The sequence below is a fragment of the Lepidochelys olivacea genome (assembly GCF_965140295.1).
Source record: "Lepidochelys olivacea isolate rLepOli2 genome assembly, chromosome: 22".
Taxonomy (NCBI): Eukaryota; Metazoa; Chordata; order Testudines; family Cheloniidae; genus Lepidochelys; species Lepidochelys olivacea.
In genome coordinates, this window is record NC_140432.1 from 16,160,547 (window position 1) to 16,182,280 (window position 21,734).

The 21,734-nt window shown below is 40.6% G+C and overlaps 1 protein-coding gene across 1 annotated transcript; it reads left to right on the forward strand.

Annotated features, from left to right (window-relative positions):
* Nucleotides 1-1,239: 1,239 nt before the first annotated feature.
* LOC311511236 (uncharacterized protein) lies at nucleotides 1,240-21,227 on the forward strand (the record flags this gene model as incomplete). The annotated part of the gene is made up of 17 exons (XM_084611651.1): nucleotides 1,240-1,286; nucleotides 2,581-2,771; nucleotides 4,057-4,182; nucleotides 6,787-6,985; nucleotides 9,779-9,938; nucleotides 10,208-10,340; nucleotides 10,741-11,013; nucleotides 11,340-11,480; nucleotides 12,629-12,877; nucleotides 13,255-13,455; nucleotides 15,156-15,323; nucleotides 16,237-16,380; nucleotides 17,426-17,602; nucleotides 18,086-18,296; nucleotides 19,535-19,621; nucleotides 20,309-20,431; nucleotides 21,208-21,227. Exons 2-17 carry the CDS (start codon nucleotides 2,646-2,648, stop codon nucleotides 21,225-21,227), a joined length of 2,538 nt encoding a protein of 845 aa, XP_084467777.1. The 5' UTR covers nucleotides 1,240-1,286; nucleotides 2,581-2,645.
* Between the last annotated feature and the right edge of the window lie 507 nt (nucleotides 21,228-21,734).

The following is a 21,734-nucleotide window of genomic DNA, read 5'->3' on the forward strand; positions in this document are numbered from 1 at the left end:
GCTTCTCTTTTTGACTCAACGCGTATGCTTTGTGTGGGCTCATCTACATTTGAATTTTTCCATCAATGTACCCTGGTGCTGTGCTAGTTGTCAGTCCAAGTCAAATTGTCAGTCCAAGTCATTTTTTACACCAATACATTATCTATACTTGGTGTTTCACTGGTGCAGCTACATTAGTGTGTTATACCTGTGCAAAAATCCGCAGTGTAGACAAGCCCACTCCTGCAGTTGCTATTGTTTTAGTAGGTGTTGCCTCTCAGTAACAGAGTAATCTCCAGTAAAAACTCAGAATGGATGTTTTAAGGCTCACTGAAATAAATGGAAAGATTCCCAATAACTTCAGTGAGTTTTGGCTCAGTCAATCAAAATGCAATCAGAGAAAGAGAAAGGGACTGGGGAAAGGAAGAACAGACAGAGGGGGAATGAGATGATAGATGTTAGGACAGACAGTGCATGCTCTGTTAGCTAAGGGAGGAGGTTAGGAGGAAAAGAAAGTATAGATAAAAGCCTTATTCTTTCTAACTATGTATTCACAACATGGCCATCACAGTTATTCCTGTTATCTGTAGCTTTATAAAAACTTTTTGGAACAGGTGGAATTTTTAAAGCTTCTCTGTCACAGAAGATAACATCAGTGATAATGGGAACATCTGGTGAGGCTGTAATTTTATTTCATATTTTCTGTCCTGCTTCTTACAGATAAGGCACAAGGATAAATTAAAAGACATTGAGGAAACCTGTCACTTCCTTGAGGAATCCTCTCTTCAGGAAGCTCAAAGAAGAACTGCCAGGGATCTGAGCAGCCTATTGGGCTCTGAACTACCTTTGTTATCTAAAGGTAGGAAGCAGAGGCTTTCACGTGAAGAAAGTGAGGCCCTTTTGTACACACTGTGTGAAAATCACCCCTGTGCAGAGGACTGGAGCAAGGCTGGTACAATACTTAAGTCCCGCTTAACCACTCAAAATAGAGCTGAAATGGGATTGAAGTGATGCATATGTGGGGCCCTTACTGAACTGAGTGAGGTTTTTTTTTTTGTTGGTCCTTTCTCAATACCAAAGAAAGGGGAAGGGCCAATGAGAAATCAAGATCCTGAGACTGACAGTCCGCAGGGCCACTGGGGAGAGGCCAGCACTCCAGGTCAGCCCAATGGACAGGTCAGGCAGGCCTGTGAGGCTTGGGGTCCCGTCCTCCGTGTGAGGGATGCTGAGAGCAGAGCTAAGGGGAGAGGGGGCCGGAGAAGGCCGAGTGGGAGCTGGAGGCAGAGCTGGGGAACTGGAGCGGGACGGTGAGCCGGGGCTGGGCGACAGCGGCGAGCTGCGGGGCCAGAGCCGGGGGGGGGGGTGGACGCCGGCCGGGCAGCCAGTCACCCCAGGGCTGGGTGCGGTGAACAGCTGGGGCGGGCGAGGGGGATCCTGGGCAGCCGGCCCCACGCCGGGAGACGGCACCAGGCAAGATGTCCCGCAGGCCGGACTCGGAGGGGGTCGTCGCCCCGAAGCGGGAGGGGCGACACTGGGGGGAAAGTCCCTGTCACCTAGCGCCTGAGGGCATGTGGCCTCTGCCAGAGAAGGTGTCTGACCCGTGGTATCACCGCAGCACAGCCAGGGCCTGGTGGGGAGGCCTGGGATGTGTGAGGAACAGACGGTGAGCTTCCTAGAGACGGCTGTTGGCCGTTCCCCCGTGCCTGGTTTCCTCGAACCTTTCCCATTCCTCTCCCTTATTTTTCATACCAGTCTTTGCTATTTAATCAATTGTATTTAGTTTGAACTGAACGTCGGGCTCACTGGGCTGAGGAAGTGGCCGGTGTGGAGCGAGCACCCCGGAGTGGGGACACCCTTGCCCCTGTCCTAAGTGACCACGACAAGACTGGGGGTTTTGTCTCCCAGAGTCCTGGGCCCTGCCTTATCGGGGTTATGAGGACTCTGCCGCATGGGAGAGTGAAAAGGGAGTTCTCAAGGGCAGGCAGGCATCTGAGTAAAGGGCTCTGGAGCAAGGACTCAGATCCTTTCACTATCCGATTCCACCGGGGTAGTGCAGAAGCCAGGAAAGTTCCCCACAATAGCAGGACCATTCTCCCGCTTACACGTAGACTTTGTGCTGACGGTCTGCACAGGGGTGATTTTTCACTCATCTTGAGAAATCTCACTGCAGACCTGAATAGTGTCTCTTCAGTTCTATTGGAATCTCAAAATCCCATGCAAAATCCTGCCAATTGCCCCAGAAATCCCACACTGTTCTGCAATGGCTCTGTATGTCAGACTCATTGAGGTTGGGGTTTTTTTTGTTTTGTTTTTTTACTGCACTGTGATTGGTAGAACTCACACTCTGAATAAATCTATAGCAAGTTCTCGTGGGTGTCCTAAAAATTGAAAGAGGAAATAGCGGGTGAACAGACTTGACAGATAAATCATTTTTGTGCAGCATGCCACAGAATCAACAGAATCAGAAATTGAAAATTCCTGTTAGGGCATTTAATCCATGCCCTTCATCTGTCTCAGAAATTCAGTGGCTTCCCCTCTATAACCACTCATTAAGACTCAGTTTCCAAGCTGAGAGTAATTGCTAACATTCTGTACCTACAGCCGAGAGAGATGAAAAAGAGCAAGAAGTTCAAGTCATACTGGTGATCAGGAAGGCACTGGAAAAAATGGTTCAATTTATTAAAAAGATGCAGCTGGAGGAAGGCCTATTACAAAGGCAGATGAAGGAGAAAGCATGGCAAAGGAGCAAGAACTTTAACACAGAGACAGCACCCAGATTCAAGCCCAGAAAGGTGAGGTCACAGGTTGAGGTAAATATCATTAACCTTATTCTATAGGAAACTACGGTTTCCCTTTGAAGCACATTTTAAAATATGAAACTATGATTAAGCCAGTTTTAACTCCCAAAGAACCTCCCATCTCATATAGGACCTTCTCCTCCCTTATCCACAGACCAGGCTGAAGAAGAAAGTGAGCAGAATGATATTAAACAAAAGTCAGTCACCCTATACAGCTACTGCTCAGATAATCAATTTTAAACCTGTATAGAAAAATATAGCATGATGCTGTTACCAGTTCTTATCCTTTGAGATAGAAAATCCAGTTTGATTGTGAAACAGTGCTAGTTAGGAGTCAAACTGGCCAGACTGAAATTAGGAGTTAGAAAGAGGAATTGTCAAATGCGATGTTTTGTGTTATGTTTCTGACTGGTACAGAACCTCTTCATGTTAGCAGTTTAAAAAAACATGAAACCTGTTACATGGCATTATAGATATTAGAGTTGGAAAAGACCAATTAGATCATGAAAGATCATCTCCTGGGGACTGATTCTCAAAAGCTTTCCCAGTCATATGTTACATGTATGTAGAGATGAAGCTTCAACCACTATCCATAGACCAGTCAAGTGACTAGTTAAATAAATAGGACTCTTTTTTTCTTTTTATTGAGTTGTGACTTAGCCAGGATGGGTAGGGATGGTGTCCCTAGCCTATGTTTGCGTGAAGCTGGGAATGAACGACAGAGAATGGATCACTTGATGATTACCTGTTCATTCCCTCTGGGGCATCTGGCAATGGCCACTGTTGGAAGACAGGATACTGGGCTAGATGGACCTTTGGTCTGACCCAGTATGGCCATTCTTGTGTGTGTGTGTTGGTCAGGCCTTCATCCAACACATATCAGATTTCATTGTGTGGAAGCTTTTCCTTTTAATTTTACTCAGTTACTCCGACTTATTCTGTCCAAAACAAACCTCCTTGATGTTTACACCTTTCAGATTCTTACACGCTTTTACCAATGTTCCATGTCACAGCTTGGCCCAGCTGCCATATTTATTTATTTCAGTTTTTCTTTTAAATTAGTCCCTTGAGGCCCCTTAATCATTTTTGTTACTATTCCCTGAACTCTGCACTTGTCTGGATAGCTTTGGTGATGAGATGACGAGAACTGAGTGCATTATCCTCGATAGAGTCACACAAGCTTTATAGATAAAGTTCTATTTTAATCATAAGAAAAATGCAATCCTTAATTTAGGCAGCTTGCTTGCTCATTTGCTAATATTTCATACCATTTTTTTAGGTCATACTACATCATGTTGCTGAATTTCAGGAACATATAATGAAACAACAGGTCAGTGTGGAGTCTGCATACAGCAGACTGGAGTATCTCAGGGACTTGTTGGACATCCAGGCTCTGCAGGCAAAGGTACTGACTTCACCTGAAGGTTTGAGATAATGTTATATATTACTCAATTTTTCCAGCAACAACAGGCTGTTGGTATGTTCTTAGAGTAAAATCTTAGCATGGAATCAGACACCCAGAAAAAGAAATCACCCTATTTGAGAGTTGCAAGAATTAGTTTAAAAACTATTTTATCATGGACTTTGAAACTTGTACACTAAATAAAAATTCAATTAAAAATGTAATATTTTGGCAGCAGTGTTAGACTGATGTGCAGTGTCAGTGTGGATGTACATTTATAACAGGTGAACATCCTCCTCCTAAAGGTACTCCCATAAAGCGAGACAGTGCCTGCTAGGAACCCAGGAGGTGGGATGGTCCCAGAGCCCTGGCTCCATACCGAGCCCAGATGTTTACACTGTAGTTTTATAGCCCTGCAACCCAAGCCTCGCAAGCCTGAGTCAGTTGACATGGGCCAGCTGCAGGTGTTTTACTGCAAGTCTAGATGTACCCTGCATGACTTAGAAACGCAAATCCCAATTTCAGAGTAACAGCCGTGTTAGTCTGTATTCGCAAAAAAGAAAAGGAGGACTTGTGGCACCTTAGAGACTAACCAATTTATTTGAGCATGAGCTTTTGTGAGCTACAGCTCACTTCATCGGATGCATACTGTGGAAACTGCAGAAGACATTATATACACAGAGACCATGAAACAATACCTCCTCCCACCCCACTCTCCTGCTGGTAATAGCTTATCTAAAGTGATCATCAAGTTGGGCCGTTTCCAGCACAAATCCAGGTTTTCTCACCCTCCGCTCCCCCCCCCCCCACACAAACTCACTCTGCTGCTGGTAATAGCCCATCCAAAGTGACCACTCTCTTTAAAATGTGTATGATAATCAAGGTGGGCCATTTCCAGCACAAATCCAGGTTTTCTCACCCTCTGCTCCCCCCCACACACACACAAACTCACTCTCCTGCTGGTAATAGCCCATCCAAAGTGACCACTCTCTTTAAAATGTGTATGATAATCAAGGTGGGCCATTTCCAGCACAAATCCAGGTTTTCTCACCCCCCCCCACCCCCCTCCAAAAACCACACACACAAACTCACTCTCCTGCTGGTAATAGCTTATCCAAAGTGACCACTCTCCTCACAATGTGTATGAAAATCAAGGTGGGCCATTTCCAGCACAAATACAGGTTTTCTCACCCTCTCACCCCCTCACCCCCTCTTTTCAAAAAAACACACACACAAAAAAGGGGGTGGGGGGGTGAGAAAACCTGTATTTGTGCTGGAAATGGCCCACCTTGATTTTCATACACATTGTGAGGAGAGTGGTCACTTTGGATAAGCTATTACCAGCAGGAGAGTGAGTTTGTGTGTGTGGTTTTTGGAGGGGGGTGGGGGGGTTAGAAAACCTGGATTTGTGCTGGAAATGGCCCACCTTGATTATCATACACATTTTAAAGGGAGTGGTCACTTTGGATGGGCTATTACCAGCAGGAGAGTGAGTTTGTGTGTGGGGGGGCGGGGAGCGGAGGGTGAGAAAACCTGGATTTGTGCTGGAAATGGCCCAACTTGATGATCACTTTAGATAAGCTATTACCAGCAGGAGAGTGGGGTGGGAGGAGGTATTGTTTCATGGTCTCTGTGTATATAATGTCTTCTGCTGTTTCCACAGTATGCATCCGATGAAGTGAGCTGTAGCTCACGAAAGCTCATGCTCAAATAAATTGGTTAGTCTCTAAGGTGCCACAAGTACTCCTTTTCTTTTTACAAATCCCAATGACTTTAAATGGAACTTGTGCTCCTAAATCACAGAGGTGTTTTTGAAAATTCCACCCTTGGTATCTGTAATGTTTTAATTAAGGGCTATGTCCAGAAAAATTTAGATCCTGAACCAAACCCTGTTGACATCAGTTGAAGTCTTTTGACTGCTTTCAAGGGGTTTGGTTCAGGCTCTCTGTCCTTTTGAGTGGCCAGTTTACATAGTCTATCTATTTTAGGCTACTTCAGTTAAAAAAATGATCACTGGAGTTATCAGGGTGGTCATGTCTGAACACCTCCCCTCTTTTCTTTCCCTTATTTCAAAATGCCTTATGCTGTTTGGTCTCCTGAAGTTCCCCTTCCCCTTACATCTCAGCTTCTTTTCACTCCCCATGAGTCTGTCATATATATCTATAGCTGAACTCCAGCTTATTACTCTAAATGAAATAAGGTTATTATACTGCAGTGTTGGAGAGGGAGAGTTTGACCATGTATATGGCACTTGCAAATGCATCCCACATAAACTGGGGACATTAAACACATGAAATGAAATTTAATTTTTTTGTCTTTAAACCCTTTACACTAGCTTCAGGAACGTGGACAGTTTAAAGAGATGGGAGCTGTGGGCCCATTACCACCCGACCAGACACACATTAGGAGCCCCCAAAGCTTTTAAACTGTTTGTGATTAGGCAAGCTTGTAGTTCAGTGCACACCTCCTAGTCCTGTTATAAAATGATTTGCATGTACAAGGATTGTGTGGAAATATTAAGAGTGACAGGCTGCATTTCCAGTGGTATTAATGACTCACATGCGAACAGCAAGTGTGTTTGTCATTGTCTGATCTGTGCTATTTCAGGCTCTTCTCTCTGGGACATCACAGTGCTTTGAAAACTACCAAGGGACCAGATTTTATGGTATTGCTGGTGTCCCCCACGGCACATGGGCAGTCATCCATCGAAAACTGATTCCATTGTTAAAGTCTCTGGTTCAGACACTGGAGGAAAACAAAAGGCGTGATAGGTCACTTGAGACACTGATTCTTCAATCAAGTAAAGGTACAGTCAATAATTTCATTTTATTCCAACTCAGAAACTGTTGCCAGAGTGAATAAGTTCTGGTGTGCTACAAACTGAAGCTCCAATCTGCAGCAGGAAGTTAAGCATGTGCTTAATTTTATACTTTTGAGGAGCCCCATGAGTCAAAGGTTCTGCTCAGATGTGTAAAATGAAGCATTTGTGTCAACTATTTCCAGGATCAGAGCCTGTCTTTGCAACCATAAAAATTTATAAAAGTTTGTAAAATTCAGATAATCTTTTATTAGACTATTCAAAAATTGAAGTGCATTGTGTGTACATTCTCTCTCGCAATCCCCCATCCTTCTGGAAGTTTCCAGAAGCAAAAAGTCAGTTTTCATCAGAATGATGTTCTTGCTATAGGCCAGACAGTCAGAATCAAAACACCGTCAGTTAAAATTCAAAGGAAAAAATAAGGTCTAAATCTTAGACATTTTCAGTCTCTACTGATAAAGGAAGGTGAAACTGCAGATTTCTGAGGAGAATAATGTATATGCTGAGAATTCATCATTATGTACAGTAGATTGTATTAACTTCTGGGGGATGGCAGTTTCCTCTTCCACATTTTTGCAAGAGAACAAGATTAGGAGCATGGTGACAGACAGAGTACTTGATTTCTTGCATCTTTACTCAGGCCTGAGGATTGGTTTAGTTACTGGACTATACAAGATCTTTTAAATCAGTGGGAGTTAGATGACTAAATATCTTTGAGATCTGGTCTTCTTTCCCTAACTAGAAGGTTTCAATCCTGGGAAATCTTGAAAGATGTAATCTTTGTGCATCTATCTCCATTCCACCTCTATTCATTCTGTGGTATAACTAGAGGCTGCTGCAGAATGTAGGCCCTACCCTCAGCTTGGCAGTAAAAAGCCTTGTGCAACCACAGAAATCAATGGCAAAGCTTTTACTTTCCCTCATGTGAGCATTCAAACTGTAAATTGTGATGTAACCAGACTTGTAGTTACATAAAAGTTCTAACTGCTGTTTACTGACAAACAGAGCTGAAATATACAAGCTGTCAAAATGTTGGATACATTTCAGGATGCAAACATTTAGTCTATATAGAATATGTCCCTCTGCAAACCGAGGGAGAAAAACATAGTGGAATTTCCAAAGCAATTTAATAACTGTTTCTTTCCTCTATTTTATTATTCCCCTTTCTCATAATTCAACTTCCTTACCAGTCTCTCAATATGAATGATCAAATTAAAATGTAAAGATTTTTTCCTCTTTTTTTAGACCTGTAACAAGTATATTTTCTTCTTAATTCCTATCAGCCACAATGTCTGCTAAGATCAGGTTGGGATTTGAATGATTAGTTTTTCAAAGGTCTTCTCTTCCGTGTGATATCTTCAATATAATCAGATCTAGTGCTGTGTCATTCTTTTACTGGAAAGGTATAGCTGTTTTATGAATACTGAAGTAACTAGTAATGAATTACTGATTAAGGACCTTATATGTGCTTAAATCCTATTGAAGTCAATAGGAGAGAAACATGTTCATAGGAATGCAGTTGCTCACAGGCTTAAATTTAAGCATGTACTTAAGTAATTTGGTGAATCAGGGCCTAAATGATGGCAGCTACAGCATCTAGTTCCTTTCACTCTCTATCACTCATCAGTTTCTTTGGAACACACTGAAAATTTCAGTTAAAATGTGGAAGCAGCCACAAAAGCCTTAAGATTTGTCAGCACTTTTGAAAGAATTGGTGATTATATACATACCAAGGCTGCACTAAAATAGTTAATACAAGAAGAATCAAATGGCCTCTTCTTTCTTGAGCCAGCATTGATTCCCATTTCTGTAGCGATATTTCAGCTAACATTGCTTGACTATTTCCAGCATGGATGAGAAAACTGTCACATAATGTTTGCAGGGTAAGAAGAGGAGGGATCAGCTTGCATAGAGTGCTAAGAATTGCCAAGAAAGAGAGTCAGAATAGATAAGCATGGACTCACAAATTCCATTCCCTTATAATAACCTAATGTGTTATCTTGCAACATCTATCTCACAATTGTCGTCATCATTAAGGCAAATTCCAAAGAGATGTAGCATCTTTGCAGATCAAGACCATAGACATATAGTGAACATCCAGCCAGACCATCCTAAAGGACTTAGCTAGAGATCGATCCAGGTGGTACTCGATCTGCATCTGTCACATCAGCTACCTCTTTATTCATCTGTCTGTAGCTCAACATCAGTTGACTGGTGCCCTTCCAGTTCTTCTTCATATGCAATTAATCATTCATGATTGTGTCACCTTCACTACAATGAAAATTAGATTGAATGAGCCTTATATCAAATGTTGGGACTAGTGTTCGCTAGTACATGCTGTTGAAGCTTATTTATATACAATTAGATAAAGGCACGTGTTCCAAACAAGATTTGCTTTCCTGATTGAAAAAGCAATAAAGGCTTCAGGAACTTTTACATCCAGGTTTGTGAACCTTGCAGGATTTAGTGACAGGTATATAGTACATTTTCTCTTGCTACAAAGTTACTTGTATTCTGTAAAATGACTTGTTTACAAATGTTTCTTCTGAGTGGTAAAACTAGAATGAGCAGATAACCAGATAAGTGAACAAATCTAGATAGGTTATCTTCTGTCCCAGACTGTTACTGGATTAGGACAGAGTATTGCAGAGTGACAGATATTAATATTTTCAAAATATTTAGTAGAAAGAATTGTGAAAGGGAGCTTGAAAGTGCTGAAAAGAGCCCGGAATTCAGAAATAAATGTAAAGGTCCTTTACTTCTTTTTGGTTTTTCCTGAAGGATACTCCTCAAGAAGCACCTTAAAGGCATCTACAGCTCAGTCTGAGGCATTCAGGACTGCAGAAAGCCAGGAAATTGCTCCAAGTGCCACACTGTCACCTGTGCTGCCCTCTTTTTTCTTACCAGGGGGATCCCACGTACAGCAAGAAATTCTGACAAGGTGAGAAATACTAATTCTTCTTTTTTAAATCCTCCTTGTGGTTTTAATTGGTGAAGGGTATTATTTGTGTTTCGTCCTGAAGTGTTATGTGGTGATGCTGTTTGAACTTGAACAGTCACTGCAATCCATCCTATTGGTAGACGACACTTGTCCCCCATATAGAATGTGTATCAGCTTGCAAAGTGCTTTAGGATCCTTCATGATAAAGGCTGCATATAAATGTCTGATAATTTCTTGTTGTGCTTAATTTATTTCTGGTGTTTTGGCAGGTTATTTTTAGAAAAGCATGCCAGTGAATTGGTGCATTTAGAGCTGTCCTTAATGACGGAAGAAATAAACATGATCTGCTACTTTTATGAATCAGCCAAAGATAAGGAAAAGGAAGAATATAAAGAAAATTGGGTGAGACTGGTGCTGAGTAAGCTCGAAGTTTTCATTCAGAGTATGAGAAATGAGAGTTTTCTTATTTCCTTTCTGAGTGGCTTTCATTTTTTTCACATCACATGACAGAGGTAGAATATCTCCCATAGCACATGGGAACCTGAAGCTCTGGCCATTTCAATGCAAAACATGGAGGCCAATGTTTTTAAAAATTTAGGATCTAAAATTAGGCTTCTATATCTATAGATAGACATCTACTTAAGTGGCCTGATTTTCAATATGAGCCCCTGGGTCCTGAACTTCAGGCCCTTTTTTTTATATGGAGTTAACATGTGGCGCATATATTTAAAAATCTTGGCTAGTGTTTAATTGATTATTTTCATTTATGTGGTCTTAAGCTGAAGCAGAAGTATCTCTGTAGTTTCAGGGAATGAAGAGCCATAAAGAAATGGATGTGGCCAGCGACTGGGACACATTTCTGAAGGAGTTAGCTGAATGCCACCAGTGTGCTGAACAAGCTCTCTATCAGAAGCATTGGAAAGAAATAAAGCAGTCAGGGCTCAGCTGGAATCTAGTAACACCCAAAGACCACTTACGTTCTCTAGCTGAAATTCTACATCATTTATCACTGCTTGGTGCTGATTTGCAAATCACAGATTCCCACATCAGATACGATGTCACTAAAAAGCAAGATGTGAGTTCAAGAGTCTTATTTACATAACTGTCAGTAAGCTGTCACTTTACTAGTTTGTTCTTTTCTCTGTAAAAAAGCAGGTTCTGGTCTTGACTGCATGTGTCAGAAAAACATGATTTGAATTCTCAGCCTTTAGTTTTGCCAAACAGTAATTTTATTTCTGATCCAAAAATTAACCCCGTCACAGACAACAATTTGTGGAAAGTATTTGATATATTGGTGGTACAGTGAGGTAAATCCATCCACAAGATAATCTGGTTGTGGAATGAACTTCTATGTTTTTTACATTGAAAGCTCTCAGCATCTTAGTCTCTTTTACTCAATAGGAAACACAGTATTTGGAAGCAGAACTAGCTACAGACTCAGCAACTCAAATATTACAAGCTTCAGCAGTCAAAATAGTGAAGCTAGAAGTTATGAAACAAGTGTGTCTCTATAGAATATTGGATCTCTATAATGAACTTCAGGTATATCCCATTGATTATTCCTCCACTTCACTATCCTCACATGGGAAGTTAATGCCAATTTGCTAAGGTCTGCACGATACCTTGAGAATATAAAGTGCTACATGAACATGCTTCGGCTCATTCAGATTCAGACCTTTTCCAGTCAAAGTTCGAAAATATAAAGGAGACTTGAATCGGCTAGAATTCAGCTACAAAAGGATAAAGCTCGCTGCACCTCACAGCCACATTGTTGGCACAAGCTAAGCACAACAGGTGCCATTTTCAAAGTTACAAATAGGACTTAAGTACCCAGCTCTCTGCTGTTCACTGGGAGCTTGGTGCCTAATAGCCATTTGTGCCTTTAAAAGTTTTCCCCAACTTCCCAGATCTCTCCACACAGATTTTCCTCAGTATGCTTCCTGTCTCTGGTTCATATCTGCACCCGAGACAATCACGTCTTGTTGCCAGTAGCCAGTTAGAGGCAGCAGGAGTTTCCTGGGAGAATTCTAAGACAGTTACTTGGTGATAAAAGTGATAGTATTTTTATTCATTATAATGTAATTGTAAAACAGTAGTACCTTGTGTCTCCATAGTGCTACCCACCATGTATACACAAAGTAAAAAATAGTCCTTGTCTTGGAGAGTTTATCTGAAATAAACAAGACAGAAAAGAGAGACAGGAAGTATCTATCCCCATTTTACAGGTAGAAAACGGTGGCACTGAGAAATTAAGTGACCCACACATAGTCTTTAGCAGAACTCAGTTCTAACCCAGATAATCCTGATTCCCATGCCTTAACCACAAAACCATCTTCCCTCCTTCTAAAGCCAGGCATGTCTGGGGCGTGATTTGCCAGGCATGTGCAAAGTTTGAGCTACTCCTCGCCTCCTTTTGTAGTGCCATTTACATCTATGCTTATTCCATATTTAGGAGTTCATCTACCCACTGTGCATGCTTACTGTGCACACATAAATTCACAAAACATATTCTGCACCCTGATCCTCTTCAGTCAGAAAGCGTGGGATAGAATGTGCATGTCCACAGAGGGGGGTTACAGTATAATGTACTCTGCCTCATGAGTTACACAACTCAATGCTGGAAACAAAATCTCGAATGTAGCAGCCAAATAACATTTATTTTTCCATATCACTATGTTTTCTCTCTTAAGAGACAGACCTGTCCAGAAGGTGTGTTAAGGATTCTGAACACTTTACACTATAGAGCTACAGGAGAATCTGTGGCCCAAGAGGTGGCCCAGATTACTGAGAAGCAGCAAGTGGAGAGAGCTGTGGCTTTTCTCCAGAAGCACCACAAAGAAGGGGACTTACTTATTGGTGTAAAGGAAGAGTCAGAGACTGAACTGAGGAATATGCAGACACAGTTCAGACTGGAGCTTCAAACCCAGACAGAAGAAAAGGTACAATTGCTATTGTGTTAATCTCTCTGTTAATCTCTCTCTGTTTATGCTGCTTTAAAATAATGGGAAAGCACATGTATCTGACCATTGTATCAAATGTAACATTGTCTGTGGTTTGCAAACATTTGATTCATGTATTATCCACACACAAAAATGGTAACAAGGATTATCCAGCTCCATCAGGTTTCTATATGTAGTAAGAGTGAATTCTGCAGGGCTTTTAACTGTATAGATTCCCTTGTCCTTCAGTACAGTTAATTTATTTTTTTCTGTGACTGCTATGTTCAAACTTTTGCCAGCAGAATTTGAATACTTCAGAGCACTCAGTAATTTACAGGGAACCCAGTCTTAAAGAGTTTGCAATGTTTTCTTCCTAGGTGCAAGCCAAGGAAATGCAAGTGATCCAGGAGGCTGAAAGACAGGAGTTACCAAATCATATTGAGCATGTGGCATATTTTATCCTATCTCAGAGACACTTGCGGCAAACAGTAATAGTGCTACAAGACAGATGCAGATTCCAAAAGGCAGACTTTTGGACACAGACTGAAGAAAGAAACCTGTGCGAGTTTGTCATAGATGTAAAGCCCTTTTTTGTTGTTATATTGCATGTGTTTATGTTTTAGGAGTTGTATGATTTTTTTCAAGGATTGTTTCCTTTCATAAAAATGTGCGGCTCCAGATTACGGGATATCATATAGTCATTTCTGTAACAATTTACACATGCCAAACTGTACCTGAAATCTTCTGAAAAGTAGTATGGTTCACTGTATATGATGTTGGTTTGGGACTCAAGATATCTCCGGTCTGTTCTCAGCCCTAACGTGCTCTAACGTGCCCATGAGCAAGTCACTTTGGGCCAGAGTTTCAAGTGTGGCTTCTAATTCTGGGTACCCAATTTGAGATGCCTAAGAGGTAACATTTTCAAAAGTGATTTGAGAGCCTAAATCCCATAGAAATGAAATGTGATGTAGGCTCCAAAGTGCCTAAATCACTTTTGAAAGTGGGACTTAGGCTCCTAAATCATATGGGCACTTTTGAAAATTTTACCCCTAGTTGTTGTTATTTATATCTGGCAAGCCCAACAGTGTGCAGGTGTTTCCAAACATAAGGGAATACATGATCCCTATCCCACTAAGCTCACAGCCTAAACAAACAAACAGAGGATGCGGGAAGGGGCACAACATATATACAGTTATGTTAACAAATATATATATGATGTGTAAACTAGTCTCAGATTACTCATTAAGCTCATCATTGGCATCAACAGACTTCCCAAGGTGTATTGAAAACTGTGTGAAAAATAAGAAGCTATCATTTTAAGTGTGAGGAATTTTTTTATCCTAACAGCAGGATAGGGAGTTTTAAGGGAAGCCTTGTGATCTGGATTGTCTGAATCAGCTTGTAGACAAATAGCCTAGAATAAGATGGGGTGAGCTGTGCCTCTCTGTTTAAGGGAGTAGCCTGCTTTGTCTCTCTCTGGTTTTGGGTCTTGTATGTTCTGAATTCTAAGAAATAAAGTAGTGTTACGTTGCAACCTTCCAGCATGAGGGTTTGTTTGTGTCTAATTTTTCTGTGTGTAAGCTGTGAACATCACACTTCTCAGAGGCACTATGGCAGCTGGGGGGTCATCAGGAGAGACCTGAATGTGGAGGAGGTAGTAGCCTCTCAGGTAAACTTAGGAAAGTTCTAATTTTGAGAAGTGCTGAGCGATCACAGCTGTTGTCTTTACCTGGAGTTGTGCATGCTAAACACTTCTGAAAACTAGCCCCTAAGGCTGGGACTGTCAAATGAGTCTCAATGGGAGTTAAGCTCCTACCTCCTTTATTTTTACTTAATAATTTATTTATGTGTAGATTTACGTCAGGCTCCTTTGAAAATCTCAACCTAGGTTTCTAAGGTTGACACCCAAAAATGGAGGTATCCACAATTAGAAACCACTTATGCAAATGCAGGCCTCCACCTCAGTTAGCCCATCTAAGAAATGGAGACAATAATGCTTTCTCACCTTTGTTAAACATTTAGAGATCTATGGATAGAAGGTGCCATATAAGTGGTAAGTATTATTATCTGATTCCTATTGTGCTAGATAGAATTTTGGAAGATCCTGCAGTTCCTATATCTTTCTGTAAGTTCTCAGTGAGCTGGCTTCTAGAAACTAAAATGACCAATAAAAGGAGCAGGGTGTTTTACTTATGTTCCATGTTATGGGTGTTGTGGAATATTTGAGGTAATGGTGGGTGGCTGTATCCATGTAACACATGGGCCTATTGTGTTTCAGGGGTCATTGGTTGATGATGATATGAGGGACATCATACATCTATTGAAAGATAACATAGAATACAAGCTTTCAGGGCTGGAGCTGAAACAAGCTGCCAGATTATTACAACTGAGAGAGAAACAGTTTTTGGAAATAACCCAATGCCTGAAAGACCACTCTTTGGACAAGGTAAAATTGAAAATAAATTATCTAATGATAACCAAAATATCCACTCTCAAGTTCTGTTTGCTTCCAACATTTTTCTTAACAGCCCATGCAAAGTTCTTAGTAACATCTTGGCACTTAACAATAGAGTGCACGCGATAATTTGAAATGAGCACAATTGTTTGTGCAGATCTGTTTTGTACAGCTTTATATTGAGCCATGGCTCTGTTTAAAACTTTCAACTTGTGAGAACAACAATCTAAATGGATCAGTATCAATTTTGTTGCACTGGGCTTCAAATAACCAAAACTGTTGAGAGGCTTATGTTCAGTTTTAGAGTCAGGAACGGGTGGTCGGAGTTCCTAGGTTCTAGACCCAGTGTTGCCACTGAGTTCCTGCGTGGTCTCTTGCAAGTCACTTCATCTGTCTGTGCCTCTTCTTCTTAGCACATGCGCAGCATGCTTCAAGTGGCACGTGACCAGGATTCATCACTGAATTTGGTCCGGTGGTTGGATCATTAGCTTCCCTGACTCAGGCCAGGTACTGACAGGGAGCACAACATGAACACTGATCCATACCCCGCCTCTCTGTGCCTCCTTTAATATATCTGTAGAATGGCATTATAATATCTTGTAGAAATATTATAGAGACAAGGTAGATGAAGTGAATCTTTCGTTGGACCAACTTATAAAAAAATATTACCTCAGCCATCTTGTCTCTCTAATATCCTGGGACCAACAAGGCTACAACAACATTGCAGACAACTTACAGGGATATTGTAAGTATGCATTAATTTATTTTAACAGAGCACATTGAGATCCCTAGATGAAAGAAGCTAAGCAATTATCTTTGTTACTGTTATATAATAACAACATTCTTTCTGTGAATAAAATTCCTGTTTTTCTCTTTTTTGCCTTTCTGTATGTATACTCTGCAGCCTGTGGATGAAGCTGACTTCACAGCCAATGATCTACAGGAATTCAGAAAGCAGAAAATAAGGGGGCTGAAAGAACAGCTCAAAATCTTCATGGGCGATAAAAGAACTAAGGAGAATACTTCAAGCAATCTTGATCCACTACAGGTAGAAAAACAGCAAATTCTGTATCTTTTCAAACTGAATTGATTGCACCACATGCATGTTCAGGAGTGTAATGATACCTAAGCAACAACTGCAGCCTATATAATGTAGGTTATACTGTATACTATGTTGTTGTTTTTATATGTCCCCTTTGGGCTTAATTCAGTCTGATCATTTGGTAACAGAGACTTCAAGCTTGTGATGCTGAAGTTCAGATACTTGTGGCAAGCCCTCAACTGTTCAGGCTACAGTGGGTCATGATGATGCTTACTGCCTCCTTTCTTCCATACCCCCACTTACTGCTCTGGGAAGTGAGCCATGCTTATAATAACTAGCTGCACATCTACCCTCAGAATAGGACTTCAGTGGTGCATGTGCCTTGTCCTGGCCATGTACACAGGTCTGACTTCTACCACTAGAGAACAGAGACATTGACATGTGGGAAGAAAAGTTCAGGCCTTGCTGCTCCCTGGCACCTCATTCTCCCTTGAAGGGAAACACACGGGTTTTCTGTCATTGGTTGTCCCATCTCTAGTAACAACCATTCTCACTCTAACTAGTGCTGCTTCACACTTGCTCACTCCCTGCCTTTTATTGGCCCTGATTGTATACAGTGCTTCTAAGTTCTGCCCCATAGCCTAAAACATTCGGGAAAGGGCGGGCCTCCTACACAATCAACCTGTGTAGAGGCCACACTTTTTGGAAACTGGCTCAGAAACAAAGGGCCAAGCCAGATGTGTTTGAATAGAGCTCTATCAACCATCCTCATGACATAATGGTAATGAATTAGCTCAGAATCCCCCCGTATCTGTCCCAAACAACATGATACAGATTTGGATGTCACAGTGGCTCCATTACATCATCATACAGTCAGTTAATGCTTGAATTATAAACTCCAGTTTAAGGTTAGGGGCAGGTATTTCATAGTTTAAGAAATCTAGAGGAAAACTATCTTAACTGCCAATAAGCAGAAGTATTGTGGTCATCAGTGGTAAAATTTTTACAGGAAGAAACATAGGTGTTTGACAAAAAACGTTCTTCCCTGCAGATTAAAAAATCCACATTTGAAAATGAAGATAAAATACTTAAAGGGAACGTTATCTGGGAGATTTTCCAAGCAAAGCAGCTGCAGCTGGAAGAATCTCACCAATGCCAAATATTAGATGAAAGAGGGAATCTGCAGGATCAGCTGGATCATGGAGAGCTGAGGAGCTGGATGAAGGATGTATGCCGTAGTCCCAAAATATGCATTTTGCAGTATGATGACATATCCAGTGGAAATCCCCCATAGGGAGTTCTTAGATACTTATGTTTTTAGAAAGTTCTATATCCCTGAGAAATGATGATGATGGATGCTCCAGAAATGCCATAGATAGATAATTTTATGATTACCATGTATGGATGAATGAAATTTGCAGAAAATAAGTGGATTACAGTAGTTGGTAATTGTCCATAAGTAAATATGCACTGATTGTGAAATTCATCCATATGCAGAGTGATAGTATGATGGTTTTGAGGCGCAGATGTAATATGTCTTATAGCAACTGATGCATACTATACAGAGGGAGTTTCTAACATACTTAGAGAGATCCTGAAGCCTTATACCAGGGTAGTGTCCTATGGGAGAGTCTTACGGAGCATGAGATTGTATTTCCCAGAGATCTCACCCTTTTACAAACATTTACATTTTTCTCACAATTCTTGTTAGAAAATGATGAGAGAACACAATGAAACTGAGGTCTTCCTGCAAACGGGTTTTCACCAAGACCTGGAGAAACTGAGAGGAAGGCTAGAGCAGGCAGAGAAGAAAAAAGAGAAGCAGCAAGAAAACAGCCCTCCACTATCTGCAGCTACATCCTTATTGGCCAAAGAGAAACCCAGCCAGGCAGAAGACCAGGTTCTATCTCTGTTGGCAGAGAGTAGGTCGGATTTTTCAATAGAAAATGTAGCTGATCCATAACTCCTCGTTGCAAGTAATGTGCATTCTGGGTGTTATTGATGCTTTTGTAATGAAATAAACATGCAGATCACAAGTACATTACAGGATGAGTAAGATGTTACGTGATCATCTGAAGAGATGCCAGTCTCTCAGCTAGGCAGTAAGTGGAAAACACATGGGAATTCTTGGAAATTAAAAACTAAACAGAGTTTAGATTGAAAGATACATATGGGGTTTTCTACCCAGGGGTGATCAATTTTCTGCTCTTGGAGATAACTGGCAGAATCTTCATGACTTAAGATTTAGGTGTGAGAATGCACAGTTGCTTGGATGCCAGAAGTATCTATGAAACAAATAAATTAAATATTTAACCAGGGTGTGGTTCACTCACCTCCATAGAGTTGAACTGAATCACCAAATTTTAGAAAGGTTCCCTTTGCACTTGCCATAGAAGAAGTCAACAGGGACTTGAGGGATACCAGGGTTTCGCCTTCCTTGGAACAATGAGCAGAGTTCATTCATTAGGATCGGGGGAATGAATCATTCAAGACCAATTGCCTATGGTTCCAGGGACCACTAGGCAATACACTAAGTCTTTCCTGTCTTCTCCTTGTTCCCTCTTTAGGGAAGATCCAGTCATTTGTATTCATTCATCAACTGCAGGCAATAGGAGTTAGCATAATCTCATAAGTACAGATAAATGGTCCAGATGATATAAAGTCCTTTTCTCTGTGTCACCTACAGTCTGGAATATAAGTAAATAGGATAAGAGATTGGAAACAATTGAAAGGCACAAAGGCCCCTGAGTGCAGCAGCATATGCAGATTCAGCTAACAAATAAGAATTTGGAGTGTACCATTCAGCCAAACTGGCCCCAGTGCACTCATGTCAGCCCTGTCAGGAACCTTATGTACTTTCCAGGAGTGGCTCAAGATCCATCAATCATCAGAGCTCCACTCAAGGATATGACACCCCATCCTCTTGATAGACTCTGACCCACTCCTGTATCTTTAACCTTCCCAAATGAGAGAACCCAGTGAACAAATCAAGCTTTGGCCATCTTAAAACTAGTTACTAATAAAGTGACCCTAGATTATAAATAGAAAAATTATAGCTCGATTATGGAATAAGAGAAGAACTAATTATGTAAAGCAAGTATGAGCATCTCTACAATTCTTTTTTGAGAATTTCACTAACACATGTATGTTGGCCTCATAGATGTCAAGATACTGAAGCAAACTGAACAGTTGTTGGCATCAAGGATTATTCTCCTGAATCCCCAGTTCAGGTCACCTCTTCTGTGTGGTAAGTCCTTTACACAGTAGACTACTGTTAAATCAGTAGATCTGAATAATATAGCCCCCTAAGAGTCACTTCCTTTGATATAATTCCATCCATGCTACATCATTTTGTATCAAACGAGTATCCTGTGACCTTTGTATGATGCTTCCCTATATCCACACAGTAGCCATGGTGTAGACAACAGTTACATAAACACATGAAGCTAAATTTTGAATTCCTTAATTAATCAAAACTCCCATTAATATGATAGGAAACAGAATTTGGTCCTCTTATAGAAAATCATTTTTAATATATTTAAAATGTTTTAAATCAAATTTATTTTCTCTTTTCATCAATCAAACTGTATCATTGACAAACAGAGTGCCTTTAATAAAAAGCTTCATAAAATTGCCAGGAGTATTTTCTAAGCACTCCAAGCAGGAGCTATGGAAAATGAGAGGTATTTATTTTACCCATTTTATTCATAACAAACACTGCGGAGAAGAGAACTCTCTTTTCAAGTTATATTAAAATCTCTTTAGTAACCAGCACTTAGATTTGGGCAAACAATTAAATGGGTTTCTCAAAATATTACCTTCACTGCACCAGTAAATTGTTTTATTCCAGGATATGAGTTTCTTATTTGCCTCATGCACACACTGTAAGAGACAGTTATTTTTCACAGTTACATTTTTATATTTATTTGTGTAGACGATGATAAAGCCAAATATATGAAATCTTCTCCACTTCTCACTCTTCTGAAAGATGTGAATGACCAGCTCCAAGCTCATGCGATGGCGATTGGGCTTCTGGAAAGCCATCTGCCAGAAAAAGGTAAATTTCCTTCCCTTCTGTTTTTAATGTACATTTTTAGCACAATTCAGTAAAACATTGGGAGATATCTTTCTATGTAAGCTTAGAGTTGGCAACTACTCATATGTTTTGGGATTAACTCATCTTCAGCAGGGCAGATGTTCTAATGTCACTTATTGTTTATTCTGTGGTGGAAGTATGGACTAATGGTAAATATAGGGGGATCTGAGAGTTTGGGGTCAGTTCCTGCCTTTGCCAATGAAATTTGGTTAGTTGTAAAGCTTTTTGCACTTTGAGATCCTTGGATGGAAGGCATGATACATCAGAGTTGCTTTATTTCCTATTGAACAGCGATGCTATTAGGAGAAGTTATCCAACTTATCTGTATGTGTGTGTGTGTGTATATATATATATATATATATTACTATATGTTCCATTCTATGCAGCCGATGAAGTGGGCTGTAGCCCACGAAAGCTTATTTTCAAATAAATTTGTTAGTCTGTAAGGTGCCACAAGTACTCCTGTTCTTTTTGCAGATACAGACTAACACAGCTGCTACTCTGAAACCTGTAGTAGATCATTCACTGACCAATTATGTGCTTAACAAGCCTTGGGCTTTTTTCTAATACAGGAGTAAGTCTGGTCATGTTTTAAGTAAATCCGAGGGCATTGTTGCAGATCTAGCCATCTTCTCTTTGTGACGCAGGTTACATGCATAAAGTACTCTTATCATGTACCTTTTAACAATGACTCTCATTCTTTCAAGTAAACAACTTACTTCATTTCTCTCTAACAGGAACAGAAAGATTCCACTGACTAGGGCTAAATAATCACAATGTATAATGCAGAGTCTGAATGTGCAAATATAATAGCCCCCGAATTAAATAAAATAAAAGTAATAAATAGATAATAGACAATTGGGTATTCTATTCTGTATAAGTTCTTACGCCATGCTCATCACCACAGCATCTGAGTGCCTTCCAGTAATGCATTGAAGGATGTGACTAATATCTGTCACATACTGTTTTCTTTCATCCTCTCACCAGGAGGGAAGAGTATGCCGTGCAATTGTCTTGTTTGGTAGGGTGTTTTGTTGTTGTCTTTGTCATTTCTATTACTAAATGTTGTATAAATACTCCAGAAAATGGGTTGTGTGTCATTTAAAAGTGTTTGCAGTGAAATCAGTCTTGCTCGGAAAGTTCCACCTGTGCATTCTTCTTGTCCCTTTTAATATTTCATGATAAAAGACAATGTACATTGGTGCTAAATACAAGCGTAAAACAAAAACAAGTGAGTCTGTTGAAATGCTGTTGTTCTCTGCAG